The sequence below is a fragment of the Equus asinus genome, chromosome 8 (genome assembly GCF_041296235.1).
Source record: "Equus asinus isolate D_3611 breed Donkey chromosome 8, EquAss-T2T_v2, whole genome shotgun sequence".
Lineage (NCBI taxonomy): Eukaryota > Metazoa > Chordata > Mammalia > Perissodactyla > Equidae > Equus > Equus asinus.
In genome coordinates, this window is record NC_091797.1 from 58,009,140 (window position 1) to 58,028,338 (window position 19,199).

The 19,199-nt window shown below is 39.3% G+C and overlaps 1 protein-coding gene across 3 annotated transcripts in view; it reads left to right on the top strand.

Moving 5' to 3' along the window:
- NEDD9 (neural precursor cell expressed, developmentally down-regulated 9) overlaps positions 1 to 5,020 on the top strand; it is a 179,474-nt gene extending 174,454 nt beyond the window's left edge. For all 3 annotated transcript variants that reach the window (XM_014844512.3, XM_070515630.1, XM_070515629.1), the window contains 2 exons: positions 390 to 479; positions 2,711 to 5,020. In XM_014844512.3, the coding sequence (XP_014699998.1) occupies positions 390 to 479; positions 2,711 to 3,220 (600 nt within the window). In that variant the 3' untranslated portion in view covers positions 3,221 to 5,020. The remainder of the gene's footprint in view (positions 1 to 389; positions 480 to 2,710) is intronic.
- Positions 5,021 to 19,199: the final 14,179 nt, after the last annotated feature.

The window sequence follows — 19,199 nt, forward strand, 5'->3', positions numbered from 1 at the left end:
AAGTGCACTGTGGGCCACATTTAGACCTGCATTAGGAGGTTTATGGGTCCACATATAATCTATCAGAAAAGAACCCTGAGAAATGGTACTGCTTAAGGAGTTTGAAGGGGATCATGGATACTCTTGGAAAATGGTAAAGTGGAGCAGAGAGCGTGGCCCCCTACACAGAAACAGATTATGATTTTCAGCCCTAACCTACACGGTGACTCTGGAAGTCTGGCCGAGAAGCACGTCATCCCTGTCTTGGGTTCGCAGAGGCCTAATTGGGCATGCGGGAAATTGCCAAGGCAGTGGAAAATGAAAGAGTATTTACGCGTTTGTCAATGAAATTGTTAGCATAAATGAATCACAGTGGTGATGTAATGTTTCTTTATGTCGAAAAATAATAGGGTAAAGAGGAGTTTGAGAGGCAACAGAAAGAGCTGTTGGAAAAAGAAAATATCATCAAACAGAACAAGATGCAGCTGGAACATCATCAGGTAAGTTCAGTCACAACAAAACCTACTTGGTATTGAAAAGATTTCTCACTTAATAAGGAAGGTATAACTTCAAACGATTGATTTTGATCCTTCCAGCACACTTTGGCATAAATAAGCTCCAAGGCATATAACAGGGTACAAGAACAGCGAGAAGGTTTATGGCTTCAGTAATCTGGTGGTATACAGGTTACGTCCAAACGGCAATGTTTCCAGGCTAAACCTGTGCTTCTGACATATTAGGACTATTTGGGTTAAGGTTGTTGGTCTCAAGGAACAAGACCCACTCAAGCCAGCCCAAGAAAACAGGTTTTATAGTCAGGCCATGGTAGGGGATTCAGGAACAGAAAATAAAAGATATAGCCAAGTCTGATGAGAACTAGGGCTGTAAATTCTCTCCTCTTCTTGTACTTCTTTTACTTCTCTCTAAATCTGCTTTCTTCTCCTCTATCTTTTGGTAGTTTCCTCTTCTTATCTACTCATTTGGCTCCTCTATAACTTTACAAAACCCATAAATGGCCACTCAAAGCCCCTTCTAAAGATGGCTTTTCATCTCAGCTTCCTCAGCTGATAGTCAGTTCCTTCTGTGATTCATTAAATTCCCAAAAAGGAGAGTCTGATTGGGCCATCTCTATCTATGTATCTATGTATCTATCTATCAACTATCAACTATCCATCTATCTATCTATCAACTATCTGTCTATCTATCTATCATCTATCTCTCCCCTACAACACAAGCCTATGGCTTGGCTCAACTTGATCCAATCTAAGGGTAGGAGGGCAGGATCCACTGTTTTTAAAATATATCAAGTCCATTTACTAAGGGCTTGGGACACGGCAGGTTCATTCAACAGTTGGGCATGAGCGGGGCAGATAATATGGGTATTGCTAGTACAGGGGCATAAAAATAACGAGAAATAGATTGAGGATTTATAAACCTTTTAAGATGAAATGAAATGTCATGTAGAGACCTGAAATGGCACACTGCACTCAGGAAACCAGCGTTATCGTCCTTGCTTTCTGACCAACCAACTCTGTGACCTTAGGCAAGTCACTTAACCTCCTTGAACTCCAGTTAATTCTCTGTAAATTGAGAAAACCCCTCACCCCCATCTAATGAGATGATATATTTATGAACATATTTGCAAAAGCATAAGCTAAATATCTTGAAGCACCATCCTCTATCTGTTTATGTTTTATTTGGCATCTGGCCAAGTAAGATAACAGAGCTTTAGCAAACCTGTGGAAACCACAGTAATTCCTAAGAAGAAAACAGATTCTGCAGAAAAGTAAAGCTGACTGTGCCTTTCTCAGGGGAGAAGCTGAGTGAGGTCATCCCTGCTCTGACTCAGCCCTACCTCAGGGTAGAAGACTGACTGAGTCCCAAGCTCAGGTCACAGATAGTCCTTACCTGCAAAAGAGAGTCTCTCCTGAGACTTGGTGTAATAGCTGGAGATATTATCATTGTAATTTAAACAACACACCAGCTGTGGGCAGTGAGGAGAGAGGAAGAAAGCTAACACTCATTGAGTCTGACTCTGTGCAAGGTCCTTTTCTTTCCACAATTCTGGGGGCTAAGTGTTACGATGTACAATTAGCATTCAAATTCCCTTAGAGCAGTTCTTTTCCATAGTGCACATATATTTATATGCATTAGTCTTTCCTGTCGTGCTGGATGATAACATTTATACATCTTGACAGAAAGAGTAGGAGAAACAGAAAAGTGCCATGGATTGTTGTTTATCAAAGAGTCTTGAAGGGCCAGAGTCAAGGCTTTCCTCCAGAAGGAGCAAACTCTCAGAGATTTGCTTGACAAAGAGATCCCTGCATTTGGTTTTCCCTTGCCACCACTCAATGTTTAACAAGCACTGAGCTACAATATACCAAACACCATTCTAAGCACTTTGTAAATATTAACTCATTACACCTGCATGAAGATGTAGGTAACAGAGCTGGGTTTCAACCGTATGCTTCCTTCCAGCGCAAGGGCAGCAGAGGCTGATCATCCAATCATAGAAGGCCTGAGCTGGAAGATTCCTTAGAGATCATCTTCCTCAACCTCTACATTTTACAGTTGGGGGATGCAAGGCACCTTGACCAAGGACTTACATCTAACAAGCACCTGACACTGGTTAGGGACTACAATCCCTGTCTTTTTAACTCCAAGCCCCGGTTAGTCTTCATTACAGCACACTGCCTTACCCTTAATGAATCTGCTTTTTTCTTCCTTGCAGCTAAGTCAGTTCCAGTTGTTGGAACAAGAAATTACAAAGCCCGTGGAGAATGACATCTCCAAGTGGAAGCCTTCTCAGAGCCTCCCGACCACAAACAGCAGCGTGGGTGCTCAGGATAGGCAGTTGCTCTGCTTCTACTATGACCAGTGTGAGACCCATTTCATTTCCCTTCTCAATGCCATCGATGCTCTCTTCAGTTGCGTCAGCTCAGCCCAGCCCCCGCGGATCTTCGTGGCACACAGCAAGTTTGTCATCCTAAGTGCACACAAACTGGTGTTCATTGGAGACACACTGACAAGGCAGGTTGCTGCCCAGGACATTCGCAACAAAGTGATGAACTCCAGCAACCAGCTCTGTGAACAGCTCAAGACTATAGTTATGGCGACTAAGATGGCCGCCCTCCATTACCCCAGCACTACGGCCTTGCAAGAAATGGTACACCAAGTCACAGACCTGTCCAGGACCGCGCAGCTGTTCAAGCGCTCTTTGCTGGAGATGGCAACGTTCTGAAAAGAAAATGAGAAAAGGAGGACTGAGTGGGTTGCTAAGGAAAACTGGAAATACTGCCTGGTTTTTGTAAATATTATCTATTTTTATAGATATTTTATATGAAATGAAATATTTTAACATTTTATGGGTTAGACGACAGTCAGAAATTCAGGGAGCTAGAGGGGGAATTGTGTTTTTCTGTGTGGTTCTTGTGTACACACATAAGCATCTAAGACAAACTGTACAGAAACTCGTCCACATGCGTGTGTATGCCTGTGTATTCGTGTTCATTTGTAGATGTTTGTCTGATACATTCCATTAAAAAACATGAATTAAGAAGCACCTTAGTAAGCACATCCTGATGCTGCATTTTTTTTAGAAAACATACCAGATAGTTGTAATATTGCTCTACGTGTACCAGCAATTATTCTGAGCCTGTCACTTCCAAGTCTGGGAAACATAGTATATTTGCTGGTGTTCGCCTCCCAGTAATGAGGCATGGTATGACTTGTTCTTGTTTTGCAACCCCTTCCAAAATTGACTGTCTTGGGCACATTGTGGCAAATTGCCTCACTTCTGGTTGAAAAAGCCCTCTTAGAAAGTTTCAGAAGCCTATGTTAATCCAAGCCCCAATATTTTCGGTGCTGGAGGAAAGACACATGTATTTGGAGGACATGCGCCCAGTTAGGACTGGGTTTTTCCATACTGAGAGGAGGTCACAATAAAAGGAGAGCACGTGTTTCCCCAGGGTTTTCTGATCTGCATTTAGGAGTGATTTGGCCAGGAGGTTTTCCAAAGGATGTTTTTAGATTTGCAAAGACCATATTATTCGCAGCAGGAATTCATACAGACGCATCAGACTACGCTCACCCACAAAAGAAGGGATGGTTCCATCCGCCAGTAGTAAGTAGAGGCCTTTCTGACTCTCAACATTCACTTAGGTGCTACCGCCCCCATCACCTGAGGGAAACTACCCAGTTCCTTTGTCACCTAAATGTTAGAGCCATCTCCTACTCTAAGAAAATTCATTGCTTGATCTTGCACCCTCCTTAAAACATGCGTATGCAGACCCGACACTCAGAGCAACTGTATGGAGCCCATCTAATCCTTACAGTTCTTTCTGGCCAATGACCCTGTGTGTACAGCCCACCACTGTCTCACAGCTCATCACAATATCCATTTCACAGCCTGTCCCCTTGCACCTGTTGCTGTTGGCACAGCACAAACACACCACAAGCCATTAGATTCATCATGGGCAAATGAAATACTTCCTACCCTGTGGGTAAATGTAGTCACATATTACCAAGTCAAGGAGCGTGTTATTTGTGATCTTTCGGTCTAGTTCTTATTTAATTGTTCTGTCCAGCCTATTTGAAAACGTTTTTATTTGCAATATAGGTCTTGACTTAATTAAGCTTGCATGTTTTAAACAACCAAATCATTGAAACAGGAAAAGATTTAAGAAAGAATATGTGATCTAAGTGTGATAAAAAGTGAGTGAAACTTACAGAAGGTGCTTTACAAGACAACCGCTATGGTAGGTCTCAAAGTTCTGCTCTACCAGAAGAAGATTAAAAGTTGTATTGTATTGTATTGTTGTATTGTTATTGTGGGGAGGAAGGAGCTTGCTGAAAATCAACAAAGAAGATGAAAAATGTTCTTGTAGATTTCTTTGTATAATGTGTATTTCTTAGGAGATGACAGATTTGTTCTAAGTGGTGACATTTCACGTTTTCAAAACCAAAATGTCCAATCTGTATTATTCTCTTTCCCATCCTATATGTAGAGACTATTTTTAAACCATTAAATTTTTAGATCTCTCTTTTCGTAGGCACTGGATGTTCTTTTCCATATTTCTTTCTTTGTCACAGAATTAAATGTTGACTTATTTTGGCACTCCTAATATAGAAAGTTAAATTATGGTTATTTTATCCATACTATAAACCTGGAATTTTTAGGAAAATTGAGAGTTGGTTATCTTTTCATTTTGTGTCATTTCAGAGAATCTTTGCATTTGAAGAAAATTCTGGAATGTTACCAAACCCAAATATCTGGAACAAGGCTTCTCTTCACCAGAAAGCCTGAACATTTAAGTAATGGGTAGGATGATTTCTGCTATCATAATATGGATGTTACCATTCATGTGGTTTTAGAATCAAAGGGAATTGCACAATTCATTCTGGAACAAACATAAAAAAATAATTAAAAGGAAACTATATTTGATGAAAATAACAGATTAATAACCACATAAATTATTTTTAAAGCTTGGCCCACTCTTTCACTCAGTATCTTGCTCAGATTTATGGATAAACTATTTGAATATACCTTGTATCTTTTTGCCCACATCTATAAACATTAATTGATTTTTGAGGAAAGTGCCAAGGCACTTTAATGGTGAATGGAAATTCTTTTGAAAAACTGCTGCTGGAACAACTAAATCACTCCATGGAAAAAAATGAATACTTACCTTACATCCTACACGAAAATGCATCATATACCTAAATGTAAAACTTAAAACTATAACACTTCTCGAAGAAAACATAGAAGGAAATCTTTGTGATCTTAGGTAGACAAAGTTTCCTTAGACAGCACAAAAAAACATAAATCATAAAACAATTGATAAATTGGACTTGATCAAAATTAAAAACTTTTACTCTTCTAAAGAGATCATTAACAAAAAAGCAACCCACAAGCCAGGAGAAAATATTTGCACCACATCCATCAGCCAAAGACATATATCAGAATAAGGAGACAAACAACTAAATTTTTTTAACTGAGCAAAAATTTTCAACAGAAACCTCCCAAATGAAGACCTATGAATGGACAATAGTAAATGAAATATAAACACACCAAATAAAATTACTAAAATTAAAAACACGAGCCATACCAACTGTTGATTAGAAAGGGGAGCAAATGGAGCTCTCATACACTGCTGGAGAGAAGGTAAAATGGCACAAACACCTTGGAAAATAGATTGGCAGTTTCTTAAAAAATTAAATCTATGCCTACCATATGACCTAGGAATTCCTCTCCTTGGTATTTACCCAAAGAAATAAAAGCATATGTCCATACAAAGACTGGTATAAGGACATTTATAGCAGCTTTATTTGTAATAGCCAAAAGCTAAAACAACCCAAATGTGGATGGAATACTACACAGAAATAAAAAGGAACAAAAAAATTGAAACAAAAACAACATGAATGAATTTCAAAATCATTATGATGCTTAGGGGGCTGGCCCCGTGGCTGAGTGGTTAAGTTCTCGCGCTCCGCTCCAGGCGGCCCAGTGTTTCGTTGGTTCGGATCCTGGGCACGGACATGGCACTGCTCATCGGACCACGCTGGGGCAGCGTCCCGCATGCCACAACTAGAAGGACCTACAACAAAGAATATACAACTATGTACCACGGGGCTTTGGGGCGAAAAAGGAAAAAATAAAATCTTTAAAAAAAAAAAATCATTATGATGCTTAAAGGGAGCCAGACAAAAAAAAATACATCTGGTATGTTTCCATTTATACAAAATTCTAGAAAATGCTAACTGTAGTGACAGAAAGCAGATCAGTGGTTGTCTGGGAAGAGGAATGGTGGGAAGAATAGATTACAGAGGAGCTCAAAGAAACTTAGGGACTGACAAAAATGCCCCTTTTCTTGACTGTGGTGATGGCTTCACAGGTATATGCATGTCAAAACTCATCAGATTGTACACTTATAATACATACAGTTGATTCTTTGTCAATTACAATTTTTTTTACAAAAATGGTCTAAGACTCCAAATAAAAGTCAGAGATTCTCAGACTAGATTTTCTTAAAAAGCAAGACTAAACTATACACTATTTAAAAGACATCCACTTTAAATAAAAACACATAGATAAGTTAAAAGAAAATGGATAGAAAGAGATGTATCATTCATGCACATTCTAATTAAAAAATAGCCGAGTGGCTATATTAGCAGACAAAATAGAATTCAGAACGGTGGAAAGAGGGGCATTTCCTGAAAAAAGAATCAACTCAGAAAGAAGATAAAACACTCCTAAACGTGTGTGTAGCTAATTACAAAGTTTCAAAATATATGAGGCAAAAACTGATGTCACTGAAAGGAAAAGTGGAAAATCTGTAATTATAGGTGGAGATTTAGACACACTCTCTCAGTAATTAATAGAACAAGTAAACAAAAACATCAGTAATAATTGGTAAGGGTGGAGCCACTGGAACTCCCCTGCATTGCTGACAGGAATGTAAAATGGTACCATGTTGAAAAGCAGTTTGGCAATCTCTTATCAAGTTAAACATACACTTACATACAACCCAGCAATTCCAATCATAGGTATTTACCCAAGAGAAATAAAAATATGTATCCACATGAAAAACTAACTGCTTTATTCATCATAGTCCCAAAAATCAAAACAACCCAAATAGCATCAACAGGTGAGTGGATAAATAAATTGTGGTCTAGTCATAAAATGGAATACTATTCAGCAATAAAAAGCAGTGAATTAACTATATACATAATAGAATGAATGCATAAACCTTAGAAACCATATGCTGAGAAAAACGCAGGCGAATAAACAGTATATATATGAAGCTCTAGAAAACACAAATCTAATTTGTAGTAACAGAAATCAAATTAGTGATTTCCTGAAGTCAGGGGTGGGAGTTAGGAATTATCAGGAAAAGGACACAAAGGAATTTTTTGGTGTGATGGATATGGTTTATATCAGTGTGTACATATATATATAAATATATATATATAAGATGGAATGCTTCATAATTTGCAGTGTCCAATACAGTAGACAACAGTCACATGCAGCTACTGAACATTTGAAATGTGGCTAGTACAACTGAGGAACTGTTTTTAATTTTAGTTCATTTTAATTTAATAGCGATATGTGGCTAGTGGCTGCCGCATTGGACAGTACCATATCTATATCTTGATTCTTAGGGTAATTACATGAATGCATATATTTGTCAAAATTATCAAAAAATACACCTAGAATGGGAACATTTTATTGTATGCAAATCACACCTCAATAAAGCTGATTTTAAAAAGAGGTAAAGCATTGCCCAACTAACTCTAAAGTTTCATTTTTTTTCAAATCAATATTATCATCAATCAACTCGCAGAAACACTGGAGGGCCCATAGAGAAAGGTCAAGTCAGAAAGTTCAGCTTTCTAAAGAGTCAGTCGAGGGCTAGTTCATGAGCCACCAGGGAGACAAAGACAGTGTTCAACACCCCTCATCAGTAAAAGTCTGTCTGGGCTTTAGATGTTTCCCCATAAACCACATCTCCATTCTTAATAGTTTTTGAGGAATTAATGACAAAAGAAATGTTGCCATTCACGAGAGGACATGAAAGACAAGATTCATTTATTCATTGAGCATTTCCTGCCCGGCTGGCGAGAGCAGGTGGATCCACCCCACCCATCCGTAAGGCACCAGCTGTGCCAGCCCGGGCAGCCTCCACCCTCTCCAACAGCGTCCTGCCTGCTCAGCAACGTGCTGTGCACCAAAGGGACAGAAAAGAAACGGAAGACCGCTCTCTGCTTTTCTTGGTTTGAGACCAAAAGTAAACATGCCTTTTAAACAATTTAAGGTGGATTATAGACAAATGCCCAACTGAAAGCTTCAGGCAAAGCCTTCAGGAGTACAGAGAGTGAGAAAATTGAAGCAATCTGGGACCATTAGAAATGGGCACATGCAAAGAGCACGGTTGAAGAGATGGATGGCAAAGGAAGAGCTAACCGGATGCACAGGGGGCGGAGGAAAGCCTGGCAAAGGCTGGCAGTCAGGAAGGAGCATGGCAGAGGTGGAGCGGGGAGTGACAGAGGCTTCCTAGAATTCTACTACATAGGGACCGGGGCTTTGCACTCGGCACCTACAGAGGACTGCTTAACTTGGAACAGGCATACCAAATATTGTTGACTTAATGAAACCGAGCAATAGACAAGACACCGTATCCTTTCAGACAAGAAACGAGAAAGCAGGAGGAGGAGGGAAAGATGAGACAAAAGAAGTACCAAAGATGGGGCCAGCCTGGTGGTGCAACAGTTAAATTCCCACGTTCTGTTTAGTGGCCTGGGGTTTGCCAGTTCAGATCCCAGGTGCAGACATGGCACCACTTGGCAAACTGTGCTGTGGCAGGCGTCCCATATATAAAGTAGAGGAAGATGGGCACAGATGTTAGCTCAGGGCCAGGCTTCCTCAGCAAAAAGAGGAGGATTGGCAGCAGAAGTTAGCTCAGGGCTAGTCTTCCTCAAAAAGAAAAAAAAGAAAGAAAGAACAAAGACAATGAAGACTATGAAAGGATAAAAGGAAGGAAATGGAGGGAGGAGGGGGGAAAAGGGGCAGCAAGAGGGGAGGAGAGAGGGGTGAGGAGAAGAGAAGAAGGACAGGGAGAAATAGGTGACAAAGACCCGACAGAGGAATCAAAAAAGAGTCATTGTGACAAATGACGACTCCAAGAGATGTAGGTTCTAAAGCAATATTTTATGTTCCTTGATACCCCAGGTTCTCAAGATTTTGAGAAACAAATTGTCGGTAGATGTTACTTGCAAACAGGGTTGTATTCTCAGCTTGGAAAATACCACATTTGGGAAATACCATTCTCTTGGAGAGATGTAATACTCAGTGTATTAAATGCTGTACAGAGTCTTGCAATAAAGACACCTGCCTTGTCTACTGTTTCCCAAAACTTTTTTGACCCTAAGGTCTGTTTTCTCTTTTAACACTTACGAAAACTTGGTCTAGGATATTCAGATAGCTTGTCTTTGTTTTGCTTCCCCAACAAAAGGATGAGGCCTGCTAATGAAACTCATCTCACAGAATCGTCATTGGTCTCGCCCGTGTTTATCAAAGACCTCTACCTTGATCAGCTCTTCAGAAGCAACAGGCTAAGAGGCAACACCTGTTTGGCCTTCAGCACCACACTCCAGAATCTATACTAGGCACTCAGAGAAGTACACAAACATACTTTATTGTTTCCTCAATGCATTTCTCATCATCGGAATGTCCTAAAGTAAAAATGGAGAAAGCAAACCAACGATGAACTTGGATGAACTTCCCCAAATAATCAACGCCTTTGGACTAGGATTTTTTTTTGTAGAAATGCTTTGGGAAGATCAATCTTTTCTTTTTTTTTAAGTGTATTTCTTATTATTTTATTGAGGTCATACTGGTTTATAACATTGTGTAATTTCAGGTATACATTATTATATATCAGTTTCTGTGTAGACTGCATCGTGCTCACCACCAGTAGTCTAGTTTTTATCATCATACCATTTTGCCCACCCCCCATCCCCTTCCCCTCTGGTAACCACTAATCTGTTCTCTTCATCCATGTGTTTATCTTGCACATATGAGTGAAATCATATGGTGTTTGTCTTTCTCTGCCTGGCTTATTTCACTTAACATAATACCCTCAAGTTGTTGCAAATGGGATGATTTTGTCTTTTTTTATTGTTGAGTAGTATTCCATTGTATATATATATCACGTCTTCTTTATCCATTCATCAGTTTATGGGCACTTGGGTTGCTTCCACATCTTGACTATTGTGAATAACGCTGCAAATAACATACAAGTGCATATATCTTTACACATTTGTGTTTTCTTGTTCTTTGGAGAAATATCCAGCAGTGGAATAGCTGGATCATGTGATAATTCTATCCTTAATTTTTTAAGGAATCTCCATACTCTTTTCCATAGTGGCTGTACCAGTTTACATTCCCACCAGCAGTGTATGAGGGTTCCCTTTTCTCCACATCCTCTCCAACACTTGTTATTTCTACTCTTGCTAATTATAGCCATTCTGACAGGCGTGAGGTGATATCTCATTGTAGTTTTGATTTGCATTTCCCTTATAATTAGTGATGTTGAACATCTTTTCATCTGCCTGTTGGCCATCTGTATATCTCCTTTGGAAAAATGTCTGTTCATAGCCTCTGTCCACTTTTTGGTCAGTTTGTCTGATTTTTTGCTGTTGAGTTGTGTGAGTTCTTTACAAATTTTGGAAATTAACCCCTTGTTGGATATATGATTTGCAAATATTTTCTCCCAGTTGGTAGGTTGTATTTTCATTTTATTCATGGTTTCCTTTGCCTTGCAGAAGCTTTTTAGTTTGATGAGGTCCAATTTGTTTATTTTTTCTTTTGTTTCCCTTGCCTAAGTAGACATGATATTTGAAAAGATGCTGCTAAGACCAACGTCAAAGAGTGTACTGCCTATATTTTCTTCTAGAAGTTTTATGGTTTCAGGTCTTACACTCAAGTCTTTAATTCATTTTGAGTTCATTTTTGTGTATGGTATAAGACAATGGTCTACTTTCATTCTTTTACCTGTGGCTGTTCAGTTTTCCCAACACTGTTTATTAAAGAGAATTTCCTTTCTCCATTGTATGTTCTTGGTTCTTTTCTCTAAAACTAGCTGTGCATAGATGTGTGGTTTTATTTGTGGGTTTTCAGTTCTGCTCCATTGATCTGTGTGTCTATTTTTGTGCCAGTACTATACTGTTTTGATTACTATAGCTTTGGAGTATACTTTGAAGTCAGGGATTGTGATGTCTCCAGCTTTGGCTTTTTTCTCAGGATTCCTTTGGCTATTCAGGGTCTTTTGTTGTTCTGTATAAACTTTAAGATTCTTTGGTCTATTTTCATGAAGAATGTCATTGGGATTCTGATTGGGATTGCACTGAAACTGTAGATTGCTTTAGGTAATATGGACATTTTAACTATGTTTATTCTTCCAATCCATGCGCATGGAATATCTTTCCATTTCTTTATGTCGTCTTCAATTTTTTTCCGTAAAGTGCTATAGTTTTCAGTGTATAGGTCTTTTACCTCCTTGGTTAAATTTATTCCTAGGTATTTTATTCTTTTTTTTTGCAATTGTAAATGGGATTATATTCTTGACTTCTCTTTCTACTAGTTTGTTATTAGTGTATAGAATGCAACTGATTTTTGTTAAGTTGATTTTGTAAACTGCAACTTTGTCATAACTGTTGATTATATCTAATAGTTTTCTGGTGGATTCTTTAGGGTTTTCTATATATAGAATCATGTCATCCACAAACAGTGAGAGTTTTTTCTTCCTTTCCAATTTGAATACTTTCTATTTATTTTTCTTGCCAAATTTCTCTGGCCAAAACCTCCAGTACTATGTTGAATAGGAGTGGCAAAGAGTGGGCACCATTGTCTTGTTCCTGTTCTCAGAGGGATGGCTTTCAGTTTTTCAACTTTGGGAATGCTGTTGGCTGTGGGTTTGTCATATATGGCCTTTATTATCTTGAGGTACTTTCCTTCTATACCCATTTTATTGAGAGTTTTTTTATCATAAATGGATGCTGGATCTTGTCAAATGTGTTCTCTGCATCTATTGAGATGATCATGTGATTTTTATTCTTCATTTTGTTAATGTGGTGTATCACATTGATTGATTTGCAGATGTTGAACCATCCCTGTATCCCTGGAATAAATCTCACTTGATCATGGTACACGACCCTCTTAATGTATTGCTGTATACGATTTGCCAATATTTTGTTGAGGATTTTGCATCTATGTTCATCAGCGATATTGGCCTGCAATTTTCCTTGTTTGCATTGTCCTTGTCTAGTTTTGATAGCAGGGTGATGTTAGCTTCATAGAATGACTTAGGAAGCACTCTGTCTTCTTCAATTTTTTGGAATAGTTTGAGAAGGATAGGTATTAAATCTTCTTTGAATGTTTGGTAGAATTCTGCAGAGAAGCCATCTGGTCCTGGACTTTAGGTTTTGGGGATGTTTTTGATTACTGTTTCAATCTCTTTACTTCAGATTCTCTATTTCTTCTCAATTCAGTTTTGGGAGGTTGTATGAGTCTAAGAATTTATCCCGTTCTTCCAGGTTATCTAATTTGTTATCATATAATTTTTAATAGCATCCTCTTAAAATCCTTTATAGTTCTGTGGTATCCATTGCAATTTCTCCTCTTTCATTTCTAATTTTATTTATTTGAGTCTTCTTTTTTTTTCTTAGTGAGTCTGGCTAAGGGTTTATCAATTTCATTTATCTTCTCAAAGAAACAGCTCTTAGTTTCACTGATCATTTCTATTTTTTTAAATCTCTATTTCATTTATTTCTGCTCTAATTTTTATTATTTCCCTCCTTCTGCTGACTTTGGGCTTTGTTTGTTCTCCTTTTTCTAATTCTGTTAGGTGTAATTTAAGATTACTTATTTGAGATTTTTCTTGTTTGTTGAGATAGGTCTGTATTGCTATAAATTTCCCTCTTAACACCACTTTTGCTGCAACCCATAGGAGTTGGTATATTGTATTTTCATTTTCATTGTCTCCAGGTATTTTTTAATTTCTCCTTTGATTTCTTCATTGATCTAATTGTTGTTCAGTAGCATGTTGTTTGGTCTTTACGTATTTATGACTTTCCCAGCTTTTTCTTGTAATTTATTTCTAGTTTCATAGCACTGTGTTTGGAAAAGATGCTTGATATGATTTCAATCTTCTTAAATTTATTGAGGGTTGCCTTGTTTCCAAACATATGGTTTATCTTTGAGAATGTTCCATGTGCTCTTGAGAAGAAGTTGTATTCTGCTGTTTGGGTATGGAATGTTCTATATATATCTATTAAGTCCATCCAGTCTAGTATTTCATTTCAGGTCACTGTTTTCTTGTTGATTTTCTGTCTGGTAGATCTATGCATTGATGCGAGAGGGGTGTTGAGTTCCCCTACGATTATTGTGTTGCTGTGAATTTCTCCCTTTAGGCCTGTTAATAGTTGCTTTATATACTTTGGTGCTCCTGTGTTAGGTGCATATATATTCATAAGTGTTATTTCCTCTTGGTGGAATGTCCCTTTTATCATTATACACTGCCCCTCTTTTTCTCTCATTGTCTTTTTTATCTTGAAGACCGCTTTGTCTGATATAAGTATGGCAACACCTGCCTTCTTTTGCTTTTGCTTGCCTTCCCTTCACTCTTAGCCTCTGTTTGTCTTTAGAGCTGAGATGTGCTTCCTGGAGCCTGCATGTTGTTGGCCTTGTTTTTTAATCCATCCAGCCATTCTGTGACTTTTGATTGGAGAATTCAATCTATTTACATTTGGAGTGATTATTGATATATGGGGGCTTAATAATGCCATTTTATCTCTTATTTTCTGGTTGTTCTATATTTCTGTTGTTTCTGTTCCCTTATATTTCTGACTGCCACTTCAGTTTGGTGCTTTTCTGTGATGGTTTTCTCATTATTTATGATTTGTGGCTCTGCTCTGATATTTTGTTTAGTGGTTACTGTGATGTTTGTATAAAAGATCTCACAGATGAGACAGTCCATTTTCTAATAGCCTCTTATCTCTATTACCCTAAGCAGATTCTGTTCCTTTCCTCTTCCTATTCTGAGTTATTCTTGTCACAAATTATTGTTTTTTGTGTTGTGAGTTTGTGACTAAATTGAAGTGTTCATAATTATTTTTTGTGCTTTCCTTCCCTTTATCTATTATGTTATAATTGCTTGCTAACCTGTTCTGATAGAGAGCTGCAATTTTCTGATTTTATCTCCTGCTCAATGCTTTGTAAACCTTTCCTTTTTTGTTTCATGTGGGAAGGCTTCCTTCATCATTTCTTGTGAAGCAGATCTATTGGCAATGAACTCCCTCAGCTTTTGTTTATCTTGGAAAGCTTTTATTTCCATCATTTCTGAAGGATACTTTCACTGGATAGAGTATTCTTGGCTGATAGTTTTTGGCTTTCAGTATTTTAAATATATCATTCCACTCTCCCCTAGCCTGTAAGATTTCTGCTGAGAAGTCCACTGAAAGCCTGATAGGGGTTTCTTTGTAGGATATTTTCTTCTGCCTTACTGCCCTTAATATATTTTCTTTGTCATTGACTTTTGCCAGTTTTGATAGTATATGTCATGGAGAAGGTCTTTTTGCATTGATGTAATTAGGAGTTCTATTGTCTTCATGTACTTGTAAGTCCAGTTTCTTACTCAGGTTTAGAAAGTCTCAGCTATCATTTCTTTGAACATGCTCTCTGGTACTTTCTCCCTCTTGAATACCTATAATCTTTATGTTGCTTTTCCTAATTGAGTCAGATATATCTCAAAGAATTTCTTCATTTCCTAAAAAAAAAATCTGAGTTCTCCCTCCTCCTCCACCTGACACATTTCTAGATTTCTATCTTCTAGGTCACTTATTCTCTCCTCCATAAGGTCAGCTCTATTTTTTATGGTTTCTAGATTATTTTTAATTTCATTAATTGTGTTCTTTATATGCAGAATTTCTGTACAGTTTTTTTTAAAGGCTTCAATCTCTTTGGTGAAGTATTCCTTCTGCTCATTAATTGTACTCCTGAGCTCATTAAACTGTCTTTCTGAGTTTTCTTGTAACTCATTGAGTTTCTTCATGACAACTATTTTGAATTCTCTGTCATTTAGATTGTAAATTTCTGTGACTGCAGGATTGGTTTCTAGAGACTTGTCATTTTCCTTCCACTCTGAAGGGTCACTGTAGTTCTTCACGGTGTTTGATGAATTGATCCTTCGCCAGCACATTTGTGGTAGTATGAGGTCGCAGATTCTCCCTGCCACCACTGGAGGAGGGTGGCAGAAGCTGTGTTTTCTGATCCTGCCCTGTCTGCTGGAAGTTGTGCTGGTAGGGCTGCTCTGCATTCACATGGGCTGGCCATAGCCACTCGGTGGGTCACACATGCAAAGGTGGAGCCTCTGTGCTCAGCAGGCATGTCACTCTTGTGTGTGTACAACTGATGCGCTCAGCAGAGGACTGGCTGAATTTCTGCACTAAGTGGGAGGGGAGCTTTCTTTTGTAGGAGCCAGCACTGCACTCATGGGCAGTTTGGCTGAGCTGCTGCACTTTGTGAACAGGGTACCTTCATAGGGGCTGAGCCTCCACCACTCAGAGGGGAGCATTCCCATGGGTGTGGCCACTGCAGCATGGTGGGTACTCCTGCAGGCCGAGCTACCACTCGGAAAGCATTCATGCACAGACCAGGCTGCCCCCACCTCCACTTACAGTCACACCACCACTGTGTGAGGACCTGCAAACTGGATTGCTGCCACTGGGGAAAGGGAGGGGTCTGCTCACCTAGGTCCACTGCTTCCAGGGGATCCAGTCCACCCTCCCTCAGATATATGGCTGTGTGGATATCTCAGCCATCCTATTGTGCTCTCTATGGAGTCCTCCATTGGTTAATGAATGTCTGTTTAGTTGTAACTTAGAGGGAAAGACAAAGGGAACAACTCACTCCACCATGATGCTGACATCACTTGGAAAGGTCAATCTTATATGAGGAATTTTTAAAACAAAAGTACTTTTCAGGTAGGAACCAAAAAAGTGAAAGAAAGATAAAATACATTTAAATGGGAAGAGAAGTATAGTCAGAGACGAATTGTCTGGCCTGTACAGAGATTTAATCTAAGAAGAGGTGCTCAATACATATGAAGGTTTCTTGAATAGGTGGCAATAATAATACAGACAAACACATACTTTGTTCTGAAAATAGCTCTCTGCAGTGTGAAAGGTGGTGAGGAGGGGCCTTGCGGGTCCTGAAAGCTCAGTTAGGAAGCTCTTATATCAGTTCTAGGAGAATGGGCAAAGGTAGCCGGGATTGAAAAGGAGGAGTGAAGATAGAGAGAAGCGGACAGACCCAGTACGTAGGAGGGGAAATCCACATGGTTGGTGATGAATTGGACATGGTGCCTGATGCAGAGGGAGCTAGGCTGAGGGCTTCTGGCTTGGGCATCCATAAGGGTGTGGATCCATTCTGAGCTGGGAAGAAGAGGGAGCAAGCAACTCTGGCCAAGAAACCCCAAACTGTATCAGGAGAAGTCTATGTTAAGCCTACCTTATTCCCTCCCTGAACATGAAGGCACACGCTTATTTTGTGTTTGAAAAAAAAGAAAGAAAAGAAAAACAAACTTGAAAGGGTTTTAATGAGCAGAGGCCAACACACAGGGGAGAAACCTCTGAAAAGGGTAACTGAAAAAATTTAGCACACTGACTTTTATCTGAGAGTTTACTATTACCAGCCTCTAAAACAAATTCCTCAGTAGCCTGGGGGGAAGAAAGAATCCATACCTCACAACATGATTTAAGCCATCTTCCAACAACTATAATTAAGAAAACAGTGTTAACAGAAAGGGCACCTTATTTTGTCTCCTCACGGACAATTTTCCTGGGAGACAAGAGTCAGCAAGGAATGATGCTATGTGAAAACATACCCCTAATTTTCCCTGGCCTGCCTGACAGTTAGGATACCATCAGACACCGGACACCATCTATCCCTCCTCCAGCAGTTACCATCCAAAAGCAGTTTATGAGTCTCCTTTATGACCCAGGGAGCATAATGGGGGTTTGCTCTGGGAACTGTCTGGGCCCTTTGTGACTTAAATCCGTGTTAAAGAAGTCTCTAAGAACAATGGTTGTGAATGGGACGTTTTAAACACTGGTAAGAGAAGCACCATATTCCAGAGTCTTGCACAATGTTGAAATACTAAGACAAAGGACTGGTGTGGGCGTATTTTTAGCGGGATGTACAAATGTAAATGGACAACTTAGTTAAGGTTGTCCTTGCCCCTGGGCAATTATTTCCACCTTTCTGTCTAGACATCCAATCAACACTAGAAAGGGCCTAAGATTTGACAAAAGAAAGTTTTAGTTGAATAATGGGTCCCCCAGTCCTATTTGCAAAAGGAAAATCAACAAGTAAGAAAACAAAAGCTTTGAAGGAACATTAAGAAGAGGGCATGTAGGAGCCTGCTGTGTGGAGGAGAGCTTTCTAGGGAAAAGTTATCATGTCCTGTTGCTCACAAAGGGGAGTGGACTTATGTTTACACTTCCCAGGCGGCTGCCCTTGTTGGAAGGGGCCTCCTAAGATTCCTTTATCTTGCTGCCAGTGCAAATGGCCAGTATCCATTCACTCCAGGTAACAAAGTCTTTATCTGAGCACCACTTAGGATGCTTTTGAAGCTTTTCATTTAGGGCCCAGCATTTTGCTGATCTAAAGCAGACTTCACCCAGGAGCCCTCAGGGTAGCCTCACACAGCACCCCCTTGTGGTCTGGTGGGGAAACAAAGGGCCTAGGACGACAATTTGGGTTTTATACCAGATTCTGCCATGAACCTGCCTGTGAAATGAGGGGGATACTTGCTCAATGTTGTGAATTTAAGCTTCTAAAATAATTGTTAAGTACTCTACAAACAGGTAACAGTACCATCATTCCTTTGCCTACACATGTCCCTATTCTATTGTATATTTCAGATCTTGGGCATCTTGAGTTCATCTCTTCCATCTCATGGCCTGACTCACACAAGGAACTCAATTTATCTTTGTTGACTGGCTAACTGACCAAATGAATGAATCCACTTCCCAAATGTCTCCCCCACATCCCAATCCCACATTGCATTTGAAACAAAAGGTCTTTTCAGGATCCTTACAGAATAGCAAATAAAAACTGAAATCCTTCCAAAGGGCAGGACTTAGAGTATCCATAAGTTACTGCTGTATTGTTTCTCTTTATATAAGTAATTTCCCATCATTTATGTTGGTGCCTTTTGTTGTTGTTGGATGACTATGATTTCTCCGCCTGCAAGTTCCTGAGGTTGGATTTCACGTTTCATAGCTCCCTGTGGGCACAGCTCCAGTACACTGCCTTGTGTAGTTGGTACAACCAGACCAAACCTTCTGTCCCTGAATTTAGAATACATGGTTTTGGATAACTATGAAGTTACATCACCCCATGTGCTCTCTTGACACGACTCAACACTTTTGTTATATCCCCATCCTGATACTCAGATCTTTAGCCCATCACAGCGTTTACAGACCTTTCAACCATGGCGCCTACAAGCAAAAATCAATTACAGAGAAAACTGACAAAAGACTAAATGGAAGAAAAGCTTTACTATCAGCAGACAAACTATAGGCAGAACTATTCATACTTAATCATGGGAAAATGTTTTGTCTCTCCTGAGTAATTGACAAGCTTTTTCTTATGAAAATGA